The sequence below is a fragment of the Heptranchias perlo genome, unplaced genomic scaffold (assembly GCF_035084215.1).
Source record: "Heptranchias perlo isolate sHepPer1 unplaced genomic scaffold, sHepPer1.hap1 HAP1_SCAFFOLD_129, whole genome shotgun sequence".
NCBI classification, from domain to species: Eukaryota; Metazoa; Chordata; class Chondrichthyes; order Hexanchiformes; family Hexanchidae; genus Heptranchias; species Heptranchias perlo.
In genome coordinates this window covers 478,280-499,144 of record NW_027138527.1, presented here as the reverse complement: position 1 = coordinate 499,144, position 20,865 = coordinate 478,280, and the positions used below count along the sequence as shown (strand labels likewise).

The window sequence follows — 20,865 nt, the reverse complement described above, 5'->3', positions numbered from 1 at the left end:
CTACCAGGTGTACATGGGGATTCAGAGTGTATCAGGATCCTGCCAGTTGTGCATGGGGATTCACAGTGTATCAGGATCCTGCCAGGTGTGTATGGGGATTCACAGTGTATCAGGACCCTGCCAGGTATGTCTGGGGATTTACAGTGTATCAGGACCCTGCCAGGTGTGCATGGGGATTCACAGTCTATCAGGACCCTACCAGGTGTAAATGGGGATTCACGGTGTTTCAGCATCGTGCCAGGTGTGCATGGGGATTCACAGTGTATCGGGATCCTGTCAGGTGTGCATGGGGACTTACAGTGTATCAGGACCCTGCCAGGTGCGTTTGGGGATTCACAGTGTATCAGGATCCTGCCAGGTGTGTATGGGGATTGACATTGTATCAGGATCCTGCCAGGTATGAATGGGGATTCACAGTGTATAAGGATCCTGCCAGGTGTGTATGGGGAATCAGAGTGTATCAGGATCCTGCCAGGTGTTTATGCGGATTCAGAGAGTATCAGGATCCTGCCAGTTGTATCTGGGTATTCACCGTGTATCGGGATCCTGCCAGGTGTGTATGGGGATTCACAGTGGATCAGGATCCTGCCAGGTGTGTATGGTGATTCACAGTTAATCGGGATCCTGCCAGTGTGTATGGGGATTCACAGTGAATCAGGATCCTGCCAGGTGTGTACGGGGATTCACAGTGTATCGGGATCCTGCCAGGTGTGTATGGGGATTCATAGTGTATTAGGATCCTGCCAGGTGTGTCTGGGGATTCACCGTGTATCAGGATCCTGCCAGTTGTGTATGGGGATTCACAGCGCATCATGATCCTGCCAGATGTGCACGGGAATTCACAGTGTATCAGGATCCTGCCTGGTGTGTATGGGGATTCACAGTGTATCAGGATCCTGCCAGGTGTGTATGGGGATTCACTGTGTATCAGGATTCTGCCAGGTGTGTATGGGGATTCACAGTGTATCAGGATCCTGCCAGGTGTGTATGGGGATTCAGTGTATCAGGATCCTGCCAGGTGTATATGGGGATTCACAGTGTATCAGGATCCTGCCAGTGTGTATGGGGATTCACAGTGTATCAGGATCCTGCCAGGTGTGTATGGGGTTTCACAGTTTATCAGGATCCTGCCAGATGCGTCTGGGGATTCACAGTGTATCAGGATCCTGCCAGGTGTATATGGGGATTCGCAGTGTATCAGGATCCTGCCAGTTGTGTCTGGGGATTCACAGTGTATCAGGATACTGCCAGGTATGTATGGGGATTCACAGTGTATCAGGATCCTGCCAGGTTTGGATGGGGATTCACAGTGTATCATGATCCTGCCAGGTTTGTATGGGGATTCACAGTGTACCAGAATCCTGCCAGGTGTGTATGGGAATTCACAGTGTATTTGCATCCTGCCAGGTGTGTATGGGGATTCACAGTGAATCAGCATCCTGCCCGGTGTGTATCGGGATTCACAGTATATCAAGATCCTGCCAGGTGTGTATGGGGATTCACAGTGTATCAGGATCCTGTCTGGCGTATATGGGGATTCACATTGTATCAGGATCCTGCCAGGTGTGTATGGTGATTCACAGTATATCAGGATCCTGCCAGGTGTGTATGGGGATTCACAGCGTATCGGGAACCTGCCAGTTGTGTATGGGGATACACAGTGTATCAGGATCCTGCCAGGTGTGTATGGGGATTCACAGCGTATCGGGATCCTGCCAGGTGTGTGTGGGGATTCACAGTGTATTAGGATCCTGTCAGGTGAGTATGGAGATTCACAGTTTATCAGGATCCTGCCAGGTGTGTATGGTGATTCACAGTATATCAGGTTCCTGCCAGGTGTTTATGGGGATTCACAGTGTATCAGGATCCTGTCTGGTGTACATGGGGATTCACATTGTATCTGGATCCTGCCAGGTGTGTATGGGGATTCACAGTTTATCGGGATCCTGCCAGTTGTGTATGGGGATACACAGTGTATCAGGATCCTGCCAGGTGTGTATGGGGATTCACAGCGTATCGGGATCCTGCCAGGTGTGTGCGGGGATTCACAGTGTATCAGGATCCTGCCAGGTGAGTATGGAGATTCCCAATTTATCAGGATCCTTACAGGTGTGTGTGGAGATTCATTATTTATCAGGATCCTGCCAGGTGTGTATGGGGCTTCACAGTGTATCAGGATCCTGTCAGGTGTGTATGAGGATTGACAATGTATCAGGATCCTGCCAGGTGTGTATGGGGATTCACTGTGTATCAGGATTCTGCCAGGTGTGTATGGGGATTCACAGTGTATCAGGATCCTGCCAGGTGTGTATGGGGATTCAGTGTATCAGGATCCTGCCAGGTGTGTATGGCGATTCACAGTGTATCAGGATCCTGCCAGTGTGTATGGGGATTCACAGTGTATCAGGATCCTGCCAGGTGTGTATGGGGATTCACAGTTTATCAGGATCCTGCCAGATGCGTCTGGGGATTCACAGTTTATCGGGATCCTGCCAGGTGTGTATCGGGGTTTCACAGTGTATCAGGATCCTGCCAGGTGTGTATGGGGATTCACAGTGTATCAGGATCCTGCCAGGTGTATATGGGGATTCACAGTTTATCAGTATCCTGCCAGTTGTGTCTGGGGATTCACAGTGTATCAGGATACTGCCAGGTTTGTATGGGGATTCATAGTGTATCAGGATCCTGCCAGGTGTGTATGGGGATTCACAGTGTATCATGATCCTGCCAGGTTTGTATGGGGATTCACAGTGTATCAGAATCCTGCGAGGTGTGTATGGGGATTCACAGTGTATCAGGATCCTGCCAGGTGTGTATGGGAATTCACAGTGTATTTGCATCCTGCCAGGTGTGTATGGGGATTCACAGTGAATCAGCATCCTGCCCGGTGTGTATCGGGATTCACAGTATATCAAGATCCTGCCAGGTGTGTATGGGGATTCACTGTGTATCAGGATCCTGTCTGGCGTATATGGGGATTCACATTGTATCAGGATCCTGCAAGGTGTGTATGGGGATTCAAAGTGTATCAGGATCCTGCCAGGTGTGTATGGTGATTGACAGTATATCAGGATCCTGCCAGGTGTGTATGGGGATTCACAGTATATCAGGATCCTGCCAGGTGTGTGTGGGGATTCACAGTGTCTCAGGAACCTGCCAGGTGTGTTTGCGGATTCACAATGTATCAGGATCCTGCCAGGTGTGTATGGGGATTCACAGCGTATCGGGATCCTGCCAGGTGTGTGCGGGGATTCACAGTGTATCAGGATCCTGCCAGGTGAGTATGGAGATTCCCAATTTATCAGGATCCTTACAGGTGTATATGGAGATTCATTATTTATCAGGATCCTGCCAGGTGTGTATGGGGCTTCACAGTGTATCAGGATCCTGTCAGGTGTGTATGAGGATTGACAATGTATCAGGATCCTGCCAGGTGTTTATGGGGACTCACAGTGTATCAGGATTCTGCCAGTTGTGCATGGGGATTCACAGTATATCAGGATCCTGCCAGGTGTGTATGGGGATTCACAGTGTATCAGGATCCTGCCAGGTGTGTGTGGGGATTCACAGTGTATCAGGATCCTGCCAGGTGCATTTGGGGCGTCACAGTGTATCAGGATCCTGCCAGGTGTGTATGGGGATTCACAGTGTATCAGGATCCTGCCAGGTGTGTATCGGGATTCACAGTGTATCAGGACCCTGTCAGGTGTGTCTGTGGATTCACAGTTTATCAGGATCCTACCAGGTTATGTATTGGGATTCACAGTGTGTCAGGATCCTGCCAGGTGTGCATGGGGATTCACATTGTATCAGGAACCTGCAAGGTGTGTATGTGGATTTACAGTGCATTACGATCCTGCCAGGTGTGTATGGGGAATCACAGTGTATGAGGATCCTGCCAGGTGTGTATGGGGATTCAATGTGTATCAGGACCCTGCCAGGTATGTCTGGGGATTTACAGTGTATCAGGACCCTGCCAGGTGTGCATGGGGATTCACAGTCTATCAGGACCCTACCAGGTGTAAATGGGGATTCACGGTGTTTCAGCATCGTGCCAGGTGTGCATGGGGATTCACAGTGTATCGGGATCCTGTCAGGTGTGCATGGGGATTTACAGTGTATCAGGACCCTGCCAGGTGTGTTTGGGGATTCACAGTGTATCAGGATCCTGCCAGGTGTGTATGGGGATTGACATTGTATCAGGATCCTGCCAGGTATGAATTGGGATTCACAGTGTATAAGGATCCTGCCAGGTGTGTATGGGGAATCAGAGTGTATCAGGATCCTGCCAGGTGTTTATGCGGATTCAGAGAGTATCAGGATCCTGCCAGTTGTATCTGGGTATTCACCGTGTATCGGGATCCTGCCAGGTGTGTATGGGGATTCACAGTGGATCAGGATCCTGCCAGGTGTGTATGGTGATTCACAGTTAATCAGGATCCTGCCAGTGTGTATGGGGATTCACAGTGAATCAGGATCCTGCCAGGTGTGTACGGGGATTCACAGTGTATCGGGATCCTGCCAGGTGTGTATGGGGATTCATAGTGTATTAGGATCCTGCCAGGTGTGTCTGGGGATTCACCGTGTATCAGGATCCTGCCAGTTGTGTATGGGGATTCACAGCGCATCATGATCCTGCCAGATGTGCACGGGAATTCACAGTGTATCAGGATCCTGCCTGGTGTGTATGGGGATTCACAGTGTATCAGGATCCTGCCAGGTGTGTATGGGGATTCACTGTGTATCAGGATTCTGCCAGGTGTGTATGGGGATTCACAGTGTATCAGGATCCTGCCAGGTGTGTATGGGGATTCAGTGTATCAGGATCCTGCCAGGTGTGTATGGGGATTCACAGTGTATCAGGATCCTGCCAGTGTGTATGGGGATTCACAGTGTATCAGGATCCTGCCAGGTGTGTATGGGGTTTCACAGTTTATCAGGATCCTGCCAGATGCGTCTGGGGATTCACAGTGTATCAGGATCCTGCCAGGTGTATATGGGGATTCGCAGTGTATCAGGATCCTGCCAGTTGTGTCTGGGGATTCACAGTGTATCAGGATACTGCCAGGTATGTATGGGGATTCACAGTGTATCAGGATCCTGCCAGGTTTGTATGGGGATTCATAGTGTATCAGGATCCTGCCAGGTGTGTATGGGGATTCACAGTGTATCATGATCCTGCCAGGTTTGTATGGGGATTCACAGTGTACCAGAATCCTGCCAGGTGTGTATGGGAATTCACAGTGTATTTGCATCCTGCCAGGTGTGTATGGGGATTCACAGTGAATCAGCATCCTGCCCGGTGTGTATCGGGATTCACAGTATATCAAGATCCTGCCAGGTGTGTATGGGGATTCACAGTGTATCAGGATCCTGTCTGGCGTATATGGGGATTCACATTGTATCAGGATCCTGCAAGGTGTGTATGGGGATTCAAAGTGTATCAGGATCCTGCCAGGTGTGTATGGTGATTCACAGTATATCAGGATCCTGCCAGGTGTGTATGGGGATTCACAGCGTATCGGGATCCTGCCAGTTGTGTATGGGGATACACAGTGTATCAGGATCCTGCCAGGTGTGTATGGGGATTCACAGCGTATCGGGATCCTGCCAGGTGTGTGTGGGGATTCACAGTGTATTAGGATCCTGTCAGGTGAGTATGGAGATTCACAGTTTATCAGGATCCTGCCAGGTGTGTATGGTGATTCACAGTATATCAGGTTCCTGCCAGGTGTTTATGGGGATTCACAGTGTATCAGGATCCTGTCTGGTGTACATGGGGATTCACATTGTATCAGGATCCTGCCAGGTGTGTATGGGGATTCACAGTTTATCGGGATCCTGCCAGTTGTGTATGGGGATACACAGTGTATCAGGATCCTGCCAGGTGTGTATGGGGATTCACAGCGTATCGGGATCCTGCCAGGTGTGTGCGGGGATTCACAGTGTATCAGGATCCTGCCAGGTGAGTATGGAGATTCCCAATTTATCAGGATCCTTACAGGTGTGTGTGGAGATTCATTATTTATCAGGATCCTGCCAGGTGTGTATGAGGCTTCACAGTGTATCAGGATCCTGTCAGGTGTGTATGAGGATTGACAATGTATCAGGATCCTGCCAGGTGTGTATGGGGATTCACTGTGTATCAGGATTCTGCCAGGTGTGTATGGGGATTCACAGTGTATCAGGATCCTGCCAGGTGTGTATGGGGATTCAGTGTATCAGGATCCTGCCAGGTGTGTATGGCGATTCACAGTGTATCAGGATCCTGCCAGTGTGTATGGGGATTCACAGTGTATCAGGATCCTGCCAGGTGTGTATGGGGATTCACAGTTTATCAGGATCCTGCCAGATGCGTCTGGGGATTCACAGTTTATCGGGATCCTGCCAGGTGTGTATCGGGGTTTCACAGTGTATCAGGATCCTGCCAGGTGTGTATGGGGATTCACAGTGTATCAGGATCCTGCCAGGTGTATATGGGGATTCACAGTTTATCAGTATCCTGCCAGTTGTGTCTGGGGATTCACAGTGTATCAGGATACTGCCAGGTATGTATGGGGATTCACAGTGTATCAGGATCCTGCCAGGTTTGTATGGGGATTCATAGTGTATCAGGATCCTGCCAGGTGTGTATGGGGATTCACAGTGTATCATGATCCTGCCAGGTTTGTATGGGGATTCACAGTGTATCAGAATCCTGCGAGGTGTGTATGGGGATTCACAGTGTACCAGAATCCTGCCAGGTGTGTATGGGAATTCACAGTGTATTTGCATCCTGCCAGGTGTGTATGGGGATTCACAGTGAATCAGCATCCTGCCCGGTGTGTATCGGGATTCACAGTATATCAAGATCCTGCCAGGTGTGTATGGGGATTCACTGTGTATCAGGATCCTGTCTGGCGTATATGGGGATTCACATTGTATCAGGATCCTGCAAGGTGTGTATGGGGATTCAAAGTGTATCAGGATCCTGCCAGGTGTGTATGGTGATTGACAGTATATCAGGATCCTGCCAGGTGTGTATGGGGATTCACAGTATATCAGGATCCTGCCAGGTGTGTGTGGGGATTCACAGTGTCTCAGGAACCTGCCAGGTGTGTTTGCGGATTCACAATGTATCAGGATCCTGCCAGGTGTGTATGGGGATTCACAGCGTATCGGGATCCTGCCAGGTGTGTGCGGGGATTCACAGTGTATCAGGATCCTGCCAGGTGAGTATGGAGATTCCCAATTTATCAGGATCCTTACAGGTGTATATGGAGATTCATTATTTATCAGGATCCTGCCAGGTGTGTATGGGGCTTCACAGTGTATCAGGATCCTGTCAGGTGTGTATGAGGATTGACAATGTATCAGGATCCTGCCAGGTGTTTATGGGGACTCACAGTGTATCAGGATTCTGCCAGTTGTGCATGGGGATTCACAGTATATCAGGATCCTGCCAGGTGTGTATGGGGATTCACAGTGTATCAGGATCCTGCCAGGTGTGTGTGGGGATTCACAGTGTATCAGGATCCTGCCAGGTGCATTTGGGGCGTCACAGTGTATCAGGATCCTGCCAGGTGTGTATGGGGATTCACAGTGTATCAGGATCCTGCCAGGTGTGTATCGGGATTCACAGTGTATCAGGACCCTGCCAGGTGTGTCTGTGGATTCACAGTTTATCAGGATCCTACCAGGTTATGTATTGGGATTCACAGTGTGTCAGGATCCTGCCAGGTGTGCATGGGGATTCACATTGTATCAGGAACCTGCAAGGTGTGTATGTGGATTTACAGTGCATTACGATCCTGCCAGGTGTGTATGGGGAATCACAGTGTATGAGGATCCTGCCAGGTACATATGGGGATTCACAGTGTATCAGGATCCTGCCAGGTGTGTATCGGGATTCACAGTGTTTCAGGATCCTGCAAGGTGTGTATGGGGATTCACAGTGTATTGGAATCCTGCCAGGTGCGTGTGGGGATTCACAGTGTATCAGGATCCTGCCAGGTGTGTATGGGGATTCGCAGTGAATCAGGATACTGCCAGGTGTGTATGTGGATTCACAGTGTATCAGGATCCTGCCAGGTGTGTATGGGGTTTCACAGTGTATCAGGATCCAGCCAGGTGTGTTTGCGGATTCACAGTGTATCAGGATCCTGCCAGGTGTGTATGGGGTTTCTCAGTGTATCAGGATCCAGCCAGGTGTGTTTGCGGATTCACAGTGTATCAGGATTCTGCCAGGTGTATATGGGGATTCACAGTGTATCAGGATCCTGCGAGGTGTGTATGGGGATTCACAGTGTATCAGGATCCTGCTAGGTGTGTTTGAGGATTCACAGTGTATCAGTTCCTACAAGCTGTGTATGGGGATTCACAGTGTATCAAGATCCTGCCAGTTGTGTATGGCGATTCACAGTGTATCAGTATCCTGCCAGGTATGTATGGGGATTCACAGTGTATCAGGATCCTGCCTGGTGTGTATGGGGATTCACAGCGCATCAGGATCCCGCCAGGTGTGTATGGGGATTCACAGCGCATCAGGATCCTGCCAGATGTGCACGGGGATTCACAGTGTATCAGGATCCTGCCTGGTGTGTATGGGGATTCACAGTGTATCAGGATCCTGCAAGGTGTATATGGGGATTCACTGTGTATCAGGATTCTGCCAGGTGTGTATGGGGATTCACAGTGTATCGGGATCCAGCCAGGTGTGTATGGGGATTCATAGTGTTGTAGGATCCTGCCAGGTGTGTCTGGGGATTCACAGTGTATCAGGATCCTGCCTGGTGTGTATGGGGATTCACAGTGTATCAGGATCCTGCAAGGTGTATATGGGGATTCACTGTGTATCAGGATTCTGCCAGGTGTGTATGGGGATTCACAGTGTATCGGGATCCAGCCAGGTGTGTATGGGGATTCATAGTGTAGTAGGATCCTGCCAGGTGTGTCTGGGGATTCACAGTGTATCAGGATCCTGCCAGGTGTGTATGGGGATTCACAGTGTATCAGGATCCTGCCAGGTGTGTATGGGGGTTTCACAGCGTATCAGGATCCTGCCACGTGTGTATGGGGGTTTCACAGTGTAACAGGATCCTGCCAGGTGTGTATGAGGATTCACAGTGTATCAGGATCCTGCCAGGTGTGTGTGGGGATTCACAGTGTATCAGTATCCTGCCAGGTATGTATGGGGATTCACAGTGTATCAGAATCCTGCCAGGTGTGTATAGGGTTTCACAGTGTATCAGGATCCTGCCAGGTGTGTTTGGGGATTCATAGTGTATCAGGATCCTGTCAGGTGTGTATGGGGATTCAGAGTGTATCAGGAACCTGCCAGGTGTGTATGGTGATTCAAAGTGTATCAGGATCCTGCCAGGTGTGTATGGGGATTCACATTGTCTCAGGATTCTGCCAGTTGTGTGTGGGGATTCACCGTGTATCGGGATCCTGCCAGGTTTGTGTGGGGATTCACAGTGTATCAGGATCCTGCCAGGTGTGTATGGGGATTCACAGTATATCAGGATCCTGCCAGGTGTGTGTGGGGATTCACAGTGTCTCAGGAACCTGCCAGATGTGTTTGCGGATTCACAATGTATCAGGATCCTGCCAGGTGCATATGGGGTTTCACAGTGTATCATGATCCTGCGAGGTGTATATGGGGATTCACAGTGTATCAGGATCCTGCCAGGTGTGTATGGGGATTCACAGTGAATCAGGATCCTACCAGGTGTACATGGGGATTCAGAGTGTATCAGGATGCTGCCAGTTGTGTATGGGGATTCACAGTGTATCAGGATCCTGCCAGGTGTGTATGGGGATTCACAGTGTATCAGGACCCTGCCAGGTATGTCTGGGGATTTACAGTGTATCAGGACCCTGCCAGGTGTGCATGGGGATTCACATTCTATCAGGACCCTACCAGGTGTACATGGGGATTCACGGTGTATCAGCATCCTGCCAGGTGTGTATGGGGATTCACAGTGTATCGGGATCCTGTCAGGTGTGCAGGTGGACTTACAGTGTATCAGGACCCTGCCAGGTGTGTTTGGGGATTCACAGTGTATCAGGATCCTGCCATGTGTGTGTGGGGATTGACATTGTATCAGGATCCTGCCAGGTATGAATGGGGATTCACAGTGTATAAGGATCCTGCCAGGTGTGTATGGGGAATCAGAGTGTATCAGGATCCTGCCAGGTGTTTATGCGGATTCAGAGAGTATCAGGATCCTGCCAGTTGTATCTGGGTATTCACCGTGTATCGGGATCCTGCCAGGTGTGTATGGGGATTCACAGTGTATCAGGATCCTGCCAGGTGTGTATGGGGATTCACAGTTAATCAGGATCCTGCCAGTGTGTATGGGGATTCACAGTGAATCAGGATCCTGCCAGGTGTGTACGGGGATTCACAGTGTATCGGGATCCTGCCAGGTGTGTATGGGGATTCATAGTGTATTAGGATCCTGCCAGGTGTGTCTGGGGATTCACCGTGTATCAGGATCCTGCCAGGTGTGTTTGGGGATTCATAGTGTATCAGGATCCTGCCAGTGTGTATGGGGATTCACAGTGTATCAGGATCCTGCCAGATGTGTCTGGGGATTCACCGTGTATCAGGATCCTGCCAGTTGTGTATGGGGATTCAGAGTGTATCAGGATGCTGCCAGTTGTGTATGGGGATTCATAGTGTATCAGGATCCTGCCAGGTGTGTATGGGGATTCACAGTGTATCAGGACCCTGCCAGGTATGTCTGGGGATTTACAGTGTATCAGGACCCTGCCAGGTGTGCATGGGGATTCACATTCTATCAGGACCCTACCAGGTGTACATGGGGATTCACGGTGTATCAGCATCCTGCCAGGTGTGTATGGGGATTCACAGTGTATCGGGATCCTGTCAGGTGTGCAGGTGGACTTACAGTGTATCAGGACCCTGCCAGGTGTGTTTGGGGATTCACAGTGTATCAGGATCCTGCCATGTGTGTGTGGGGATTGACATTGTATCAGGATCCTGCCAGGTATGAATGGGGATTCACAGTGTATAAGGATCCTGCCAGGTGTGTATGGGGAATCAGAGTGTATCAGGATCCTGCCAGGTGTTTATGCGGATTCAGAGAGTATCAGGATCCTGCCAGTTGTATCTGGGTATTCACCGTGTATCGGGATCCTGCCAGGTGTGTATGGGGATTCACAGTGTATCAGGATCCTGCCAGGTGTGTATGGGGATTCACAGTTAATCAGGATCCTGCCAGTGTGTATGGGGATTCACAGTGAATCAGGATCCTGCCAGGTGTGTACGGGGATTCACAGTGTATCGGGATCCTGCCAGGTGTGTATGGGGATTCATAGTGTATTAGGATCCTGCCAGGTGTGTCTGGGGATTCACCGTGTATCAGGATCCTGCCAGGTGTGTTTGGGGATTCATAGTGTATCAGGATCATGCCAGTGTGTATGGGGATTCACAGTGTATCAGGATCCTGCCAGATGTGTCTGGGGATTCACCGTGTATCAGGATCCTGCCAGTTGTGTATGGGGATTCACAGCGCATCAGGATCCTGCCAGATGTGCACGGGGTTTCACAGTGTATCAGGATCCTGCCTGGTGTGTATGGGGATTCACAGCGTATCAGGATCCTGCCAGGTGTGTATGGGGGTTTCACAGTGTAACAGAATCCTGCCAGGTGTGTATGAGGATTCACAGTGTATCAGGATCCTGCCAGGTGTGTATGGGGATTCACAGTGTATCATATCCTTCCAGGTATGTATGGGGATTCACAGTGTATCAGAATCCTGCCAGGTGTGTATAGGGTTTCACATTGTATCAGGATCCTGCCAGGTGTATATGGGGATTCACAGTTTATCTGGATCCTGCCAGTTGTGTATGGGGATTCACAGTGTATCAGGATACTGCCAGGTATGTATGGGGATTCACAGTGTCTCAGGATTCTGCCAGTTGTGTGTGGGGATTCACCGTGTATCGGGATCCTGCCAGGTTTGTGTGGGGATTCACAGTGTATCAGGATCCTGCCAGGTGTGTATGGGGATTCACAGTATATCAGGATCCTGCCAGGTGTGTGTGGGGATTCACAGTGTCTCAGGAACCTGCCAGGTGTGTTTGCGGATTCACAATGTATCAGGATCCTGCCAGGTGCATATGGGGTTTCACAGTGTATCATGATCCTGCGAGGTGTATATGGGGATCACAGTGTATCAGGATCCTGCCAGGTGTGTATGGGGATTCACAGTGATTCAGGATCCTACCAGGTGTACATGGGGATTCAGAGTGTATCAGGATCCTGCCAGTTGTGTATGGGGATTCACAGTGTATCAGGATCCTGCCAGGTGTGTATGGGGATTCACAGTGTATCAGGACCCTGCCAGGTATGTCTGGGGATTTACAGTGTATCAGGACCCTGCCAGGTGTGCATGGGGATTCACAGTCTATCAGGACCCTACCAGGTGTATATGGGGATTCACGGTGTATCAGCATCCTGCCAGGTGTGTATGGGGATTCACAGTGTATCGGGATCCTGTCAGGTGTGCATGGGGACTTACAGTGTATCAGGACCCTGCCAGGTGTGTTTGGGGATTCACAGTGTATCAGGATCCTGCCAGGTGTGTGTGGGGATTGACATTGTATCAGGATCCTCCCAGGTATGAATGGGGATTCACAGTGTATAAGGATCCTGCCAGGTGTGTATGGGGAATCAGAGTGTATCAGGATCCTGCCAGGTGTTTATGCGGATTCAGAGAGTATCAGGATCCTGCCAGTTGTATCTGGGTATTCACCGTGTATCGGGATCCTGCCAGGTGTGTATGGGGATTCACAGTGTATCGGGATCCTGCCAGGTGTGTATGGGGATTCATAGTGCATTAGGATCCTGCCAGGTGTGTCTGGGGATTCACCGTGTATCAGGATCCTGCCAGTTGTGCATGGGGATTCACAGCGCATCAGGATCCTGCCAGATGTGCACGGGAATTCACAGTGTATCAGGATCCTGCCTGGTGTGTATGGGGATTCAGTGTATCAGGATCCTGCCAGGTGTGTATGGGGATTCACAGTGTATCAGGATCCTGCCAGTTTGTATGGGGATTCACAGTGCATCAGGATCCTGCCAGGTGTGTACGGGGTTTCGCAGTGTATCAGGATGCTGCCAGGTGTGTACGGGGATTCACAGTGCATCAGGATCCTGCCAGATGTGCACGGGGATTCACAGTGTATCAGGATCCTGCCAGGTATGTATGGGGATTCACAGTGTATCAGGATCCTGCCAGGTGTGTATGGGGATTCACAGTTTATCAGGATCCTGCGAGATGCGTCTGGGGATACACAGTTTATCGGGATCCTGCCAGGTGTGTATCGGGGTTTCACAGTGTATCAGGATCCTGCCAGGTGTGTATGGGGATTCACAGTGTATCAGGATCCTGCCAGGTGTATATGGGGATTCACAGTGTATCAGGATCCTGCCAGTTGTGTCTGGGGATTCACAGTGTATCAGGATACTGCCAGATATGTATGGGGATTCACAGTGTATCAGGATCCTGCCAGGTTTGTATGGGGATTCATAGTGTATCAGGATCCTGCCAGGTGTGTATGGGGATTCACAGTGTATCATGATCCTGCCAGGTTTGTATGGGGATTCACAGTGTATCAGAATCGTGCGAGATGTGTATGGGGATTCAGAGTGTATCAGGATCCTGCCAGGTGTGTATGGGAATTCACAGTGTATTTGCATCCTGCCAGGTGTGTATGGGGATTCACAGTGTGTTAGGATCCTGCCTCGTGTGTATGGGTGTTCACAATGTATCAGGATCCTGCCAGGTATGTATGGGGATTCACAGTGAATCAGCATCCTGCCCGGTGTGTATCGGGATTCACAGTATATCAGGATCCTGCCAGGTGTGTATGGGGATTGACAGTGTTTCATGATCCTGCCACGTGTGTATGGGGATTGACAGTGTATCAGGATCCTGTCAGGTGTGTATGGGGATTCAAAGTGTATCAGGATCCTGCTAGGTGCGTATGGGATTCACAGTTTATCAGGATCCTGCCAGTGTGTATGGGGATTCACATTGTATCAGGATCCTGCCAGGTGTGTATGGGGATTCACAGTGTATCAGGATCCTGCCAGGTGTGTATGGGGATTCACAGTGTATCAGGATCCTGCCAGGTGTGTATGGGGATTCACAGTGTATCAGGATCCTGCCAGGTGTGTCTGGGGATTGACAGTATATCAGGATCCTGCCAGGTTTGTTCGGTTATTCACAGCGTATCAGGATGCTTCCAGGTGTGTACGGGGATTCATACTCTATTAGCATCCTGCCAGGTGTATATGGGGATTCACAGTGTATTAGGATCCTGCCAGGTTTATGTGGGGTTTCACATTTTGTCAGGATCCTACCAGCTGTGTATGGGGATTCACAGTGTATCAGGATCCTACCAGTTTTGTATGGGGATTCACAGTGTATTGGCATCCTGCCAGGTGTGTATGATGAATCACAATGTTTCAGGATCCTGCCAGGTGTGTATGGGGATTCACAGTGTATCAGGATCCTGCCAGTGTGTATGGGGATTCACAGTGTATCAGGATCCTGCCAGATGTGTCTGGGGATTCACCGTGTATCAGGATCCTGCCAGTTGTGTATGAGGATTCACAGCGCATCAGGATCCTGCCTGATGTGCACGGGGTTTCACAGTGTATCAGGATCCTGCCTGGTGTGTATGGGGATTCACAGCGTATCAGGATCCTGCCAGGTGTGTATGGGGGTTTCACAGTGTAACAGGATCCTGCCAGGTGTGTATGAGGATTCACAGTGTATCAGGATCCTGCCAGGTGTGTATGGGGATTCACAGTGTATCATATCCTGCCAGGTATGTATGGGGATTCACAGTGTATCAGAATCCTGCCAGGTGTGTATAGGGTTTCACATTGTATCAGGATCCTGCCAGGTGTATATGGGGATCCACAGTTTATCTGGATCCTGCCAGTTGTGTATGGGGATTCACAGTGTATCAGGATACTGCCAGGTATGTATGGGTATTCACAGTGTTTCAGGATTCTGCCAGTTGTGTGTGGGGATTCACCGTGTATCGGGATCCTGCCAGGTTTGTGTGGGGATTCACAGTGTATCAGGATCCTGCCAGGTGTGTATGGGGATTCACAGTATATCAGGATCCTGCCAGGTGTGTGTGGGGATTCACAGTGTCTCAGGAACCTGCCAGGTGTGTTTGCGGATTCACAATGTATCAGGATCCTGCCAGGTGCATATGGGGTTTCACAGTGTATCATGATTCTGCGAGGTGTATATGGGGATCACAGTGTATCAGGATCCTGCCAGGTGTGTATGGGGATTCACAGTGAATCAGGATCCTACCAGGTGTACATGGGGATTCAGAGTGTATCAGGATCCTGCCAGTTGTGTATGGGGATTCACAGTGTTTCAGGATCCTGCCAGGTGTGTATGGGGATTCACAGTGTATCAGGACCCTGCCAGGTATGTCTGGGGATTTACAGTGTATCAGGACCCTGCCAGGTGTGCATGGGGATTCACAGTCTATCAGGACCCTACCAGGTGTATATGGGGATTCACGGTGTATCAGCATCCTGCCAGGTGTGTATGGGGATTCACAGTGTATCGGGATCCTGTCAGGTGTGCATGGGGACTTACAGTGTATCAGGACCCTGCCAGGTGTGTTTGGGGATTCACAGTGTATCAGGATCCTGCCAGGTGTGTGTGGGGATTGACATTGTATCAGGATCCTCCCAGGTATGAATGGGGATTCACAGTGTATAAGGATCCTGTCAGGTGTGTATGGGGAATCAGAGTGTATCAGGATCCTGCCAGGTGTTTATGCGGTTTCAGATAGTATCAGGATCCTGCCAGTTGTATCTGGGTATTCACCGTGTATCGGGATCCTGCCAGGTGTGTATGGGGATTCACAGTGTATCAGGATCCTGCCAGGTGTGTATGGGGATTCACAGTTAATCAGGATCCTGCCAGTGTGTATGGGGATTCACAGTGAATCAGGATCCTGCCAGGTGTGTACGGGGATTCACAGTGTATCGGGATCCTGCCAGGTGTGTATGGGGATTCATATTGTATTAGTATCCTGCCAGGTGTGTCTGGGGATTCACCGTGTATCAGGATCCTGCCAGTTGTGTATGGGGATTCACAGCGCATCAGGATCCTGCCAGATGTGCACGGGAATTCACAGTGTATCAGGATCCTGCCTGGTGTGTATGGGGATTCACAGTGTATCAGGATCCTGCCAGGTGTGTATGGGGATTCACTGTGTATCAGGATTCTGCCAGGTGTGTATGGGGATTCGCAGTGTATCAGGATCCTGCCAGGTGTGTATGGGGATTCAGTTTATCAGGATCCTGCCAGGTATGTATGGGGATTCACAGTCTATCAGGATCCTGCCAGTGTGTATGGGGATTCAAAGTGTATCAGGATCCTGCCAGGTGTGTACGGGGTTTCGCAGTGTATCAGGATGCTGCCAGGTGTGTACGGGGATTCACAGTGCATCAGGATCCTGCCAGATGTGCACGGGGATTCACAGTGTATCAGGATCCTGCCAGGTGTGTATGGGGATTCACAGTGTATCAGGATCCTGCCAGGTGTGTATGGGGATTCACAGTTTATCAGGATCCTGCCAGATGCGTCTGGGGATACACAGTTTATCGGGATCCTGCCAGGTGTGTATCGGGGTTTCACAGTGTATCAGGATCCTGCCAGGTGTGTATGGGGATTCACAGTGTATCAGGATCCTGCCAGGTGTATATGGGGATTCACAGTGTATCAGGATCCTGCCAGTTGTGTCTGGGGATTCACAGTGTATCAGGATACTGCCAGATATGTATGGGGATTCACAGTGTATCAGGATCCTGCCAGGTTTGTATGGGGATTCATAGTGTATCAGGATCCTGCCAGGTGTGTATGGGGATTCACAGTGTATCATGATCCTGCCAGGTTTGTATGGGGATTCACAGTGTATCAGAATCCTGCGAGGTGTGTATGAGGATTCACAGTGTATCAGGATCCTGCCAGGTGTGTATGGGAATTCACAGTGTATTTGCATCCTGCCAGGTGTGTATGGGGATTCACAGTGTGTTAGGATCCTGCCTCGTGTGTATGGGTGTTCACAATGTATCAGGATCCTGCCAGGTATGTATGGGGATTCACAGTGAATCAGCATCCTGCCCGGTGTGTATCGGGATTCACAGTATATCAGGATCCTGCCAGGTGTGTATGGGGAGTGACAGTGTGTCATGATCCTGCCACGTGTGTATGGGGATTGACAGTGTATCAGGATCCTGTCAGGTGTGTGTGGGGATTCAAAGTGTATCAGGATCCTGCTAGGTGCGTATGGGATTCACAGTTTATCAGGATCCTGCCAGTGTGTATGGGGATTCACAGTGTATCAGGATCCTGCCAGGTGTGTATGGGGATTCACAGTGTATCAGGATCCTGCCAGGTGTGTATGGGGATTCACAGTGTATCAGGATCCTGCCAGGTGTGTATGGGGATTCACAGTGTATCAGGATCCTGCCAGGTGTGTCTGGGGATTGACAGTATATCAGGATCCTGCCAGGTTTGTTCGGGTATTCACAGTGTATCAGGATGCTTCCAGGTGTGTACGGGGATTCATACTGTATTCGCATCCTGCCAGGTGTATATGGGGATTCACAGTGTATTAGGATCCTGCCAGGTTTATGTGGGGTTTCACAGTGTGTCAGGATCCTACCAGCTGTGTATGGGGATTCACAGTGTATCAGGATCCTACCAGTTTTGTATGGGGATTCACAGTGTATTGGCATCCTGCCAGGTGTGTATGATGAATCACAATGTTTCAGGATCCTGCCAGGTGTGTATGGGGATTCACAGTGTATCAGTATCCTTCCAGGTTTGTCTGAGGATTCACAGTATTTCAGGATCCTGCCAGGTGTATGTGGGGATTCACAGTGTAATGAGGATCCTACCAGCTGTGTATGCAGTTGCATTAATTGGAGTAAATGTACCAAGAAATCAAGTTCGGAGTGACTGTCATCTTCAATCTCTGCAAAATATTCTTTGCCTGTGAGGCCATGGCAACTCACTGATATGTATGAAGTGCTTCATTGTATTAGGATCCTGCCAGATGATTGTGTTTTCACAGGATTCATGACAAACCAAATGAATATTTATCCTCTTTCCTCTCCCCTTTGAATTTCTGATTCTCAGATTCTGACAATCTCTAAACAAAAGACTACAGTCAGACATTCTGATTCTCAGAAGTGATATAAACGGTTTGAAATCCCAATTTTATCATTACCTTTCAGGTGACTGGGTATTTCAGATAAACCTCGTCTGATGTTCATATAATCAAATGGATCAGGACCTGTTTAAATCAAGGAGCTTTCATTAAATCAGATCGATGTGATATTATAGTGAATTGTGCAGTGTTTCAATCTGAAATTGAATTCAGTGTGTGATTTTACCGTACCAAGTTCCTGAATCTCTTTCAGTATTTTGTCCAACTTTGGTACCGCATGGTGCATTTTCACAAAGGATTCCCACATCACCCTTCGGGCCCGAGAGCCTTTCTCCATCACCAGATTTAGGAGAAGTTTGGAACTGTCCGCCCTGTTTCCCTTCTCCACGAGATCAACGACTTTCTGTAAAGAATAATAATGAATATATTGAGGAGCGGAGTGAAAGACAAAGATTGAGAATGAGAAGGAAAGGAGCTGCTCCGTTATTGGGATCTCCCTGTTTATACTGAGGAGTGGAGTGAAAGACAAAGTCTTAGAATGAGAAGGAAAGGAGCTGCTCCGTGATGGGATCTCCCAGTTTATTCTGAGGAGTGGAGTGAAAGACAAAGACTGGGAATGAGAAGGAAAGGAGCTGCTCCGTGATGGGATCTCCCAGTTTTCCTGAGGAGTGGAGTGAAAGACAAAGACTGAGAATGAGAACGAAAGGAGCTGCTCCGTGATGGGATCTCCCAGTTTATATTGAGGAGTGGAGTGAAAGACAAAGACTGAGAATGAGAACTGTGAGGCAATAGGTGAACGAGCACAGGAGTGAGAGGTGAGTGGGACGGGAGAGGGACAGGCTATTGCCTCACAGTTCTCGAATGACTTCAATTTTCAATTCCCATCCTCCTGTTCAAATTACTTCATGGTCTCGCCCCTCCCATGAATTCTCTATTCTCTATCGCTCTGAGTCTGGCATCTTGAGCTCATCCAAAACTTTGCTTCCCATCGCCTAACTCGCACCAAGTTCCATTCGTCCATCTCGCTAACCTCAATTGGCTCACGGTCCGTAAATAGATCGATTTTAAAATTCCCATCCATGTGCTCAAATCCTAACATGGCCTCGCCCCTCCCTATCTCTGTAACCTCCTCCAGCCCTACAACACCCTCAGATCTCTGCACTCCTCCAATTCTGGCCTTTTGTGCATCCCCGACTATTTTCGCTCCACCATTAGCGGTCGTGACTTCAACTGCCTCGGCCCTGAGCTCTGGAATTCCCTCGCTAAACCTCTTCAACTCTCCACCTCTCTCTCCTTTCCTTTCAGACGCTCCTCAAAACTGTCTCTTTGCCCAAGCTTCTGATCACCTCTCCTAATATCTCTTCATGTGGCTCGGTGTCAAATATTTTGGTAATCGCTCCTGTGAAGCACCTTGGGACGTTTCACTGCATAAAAGGCGTGATATAATGCAAGTTGCTGTTGAAGTTACCGTGTCCTTTTTCTGTGCAGATAATAACGGATCAGCTGGGTATTTTCATCTCTTCCTATCATTGCTTCAGATTCAGGATATTTGTAGTTTTATCCATTTCTTTCCTATTTGGCCTGTTTCTGTTCTGTAACATTCGATGATTCTCAGATGTGATATTCTATCAGTTCTGTTATGTTATGTTTCAATATTCCAAACTCATTCTGTGTCCCTCCCACTTATGTGATACTCTTGTCCACTGAAATGGTCCTCGCCTGTGAACATGAGACTGAGTCCCTCCACCCCAGATTCACCATAATTTCAGTTTGATCCATTTCTTTCCTATTTGGCCTGTTTCTGTTCTCTAACATTCTATGATTCCAAGATCTGATATCCTGTTAGTTCTCTGATGTTTATATAAACCAAACTCAATCTGTGTCCCTCCCACTTACCTGATGTTCCTGTCCACTGAAATGCCACTCGTATGTTAACAACGAGCTGATTCCGTCCACCACTTCTTCAATCGCCTGTTCTAGTCTGTCCCGGTAGAATTTCGTCAACTGGAACAGCTGGTAATCGTCGCACTTTGTCAGGAACTCAGTGATTGCAGTGTTCGGATCTGTGAACAAAAATGGAGAAAACTAAACACATTATCGACTTTCTATCCGGGCGGTTACATTTCCTCTTATACCAAACGGCTGAAGCCTCCTGTGAGCCACATTATCAAACACCTTCTGAAAACCCATAGACACCGCATGTGCTACATTCCATCGATCCACACAGTCAATTCTTAAAAAACGGTGTTTAAATATGTGAAACACGACTTGTCTGCAGCGAATCCGTCCCAGCCTCCCATGATCATCCCCTGTATCTATAAATGTTCACTAATTCGACCTGGAATTACAGATTCGAGGAGTTTGCCCACAACTGACGGAGACCAATCGGAATCTAGCTACCCTGTTCACCTTCTCTCCCTCTTGAACAGAGACATTACTTTGTCTCTTTCTAATCCATCAGCACAGTTTTTATATCCAAAGTCTCCTCCCTGACTTCATTTAAACGCATTAGTTGTGGGTCCAGCGGCTTCTCCACTTTGATTATTTTTCTCAGATCCGAATCCTTCTCTAGTTATCTCTAACTCTGGTCCAACATCCTCCTCCAGTACACCCACATTCCCACCAACACCATCA

General features: G+C 49.1%; 1 protein-coding gene across 4 annotated transcripts in view; it reads right to left on the bottom strand.

Moving 5' to 3' along the window:
* Positions 1 to 20,865, bottom strand: part of LOC137308327 (NACHT, LRR and PYD domains-containing protein 3-like) — a 94,287-nt gene that overhangs the window by 23,283 nt on the left and 50,139 nt on the right. For all 4 annotated transcript variants that reach the window (XM_067977121.1, XM_067977123.1, XM_067977122.1 and 1 more), the window contains 3 exons: positions 20,128 to 20,294; positions 18,463 to 18,634; positions 18,292 to 18,357 (listed from right to left, as the gene is read on the bottom strand). In XM_067977121.1, the coding sequence (XP_067833222.1) occupies positions 18,292 to 18,357; positions 18,463 to 18,634; positions 20,128 to 20,294 (405 nt within the window). The remainder of the gene's footprint in view (positions 1 to 18,291; positions 18,358 to 18,462; positions 18,635 to 20,127; positions 20,295 to 20,865) is intronic.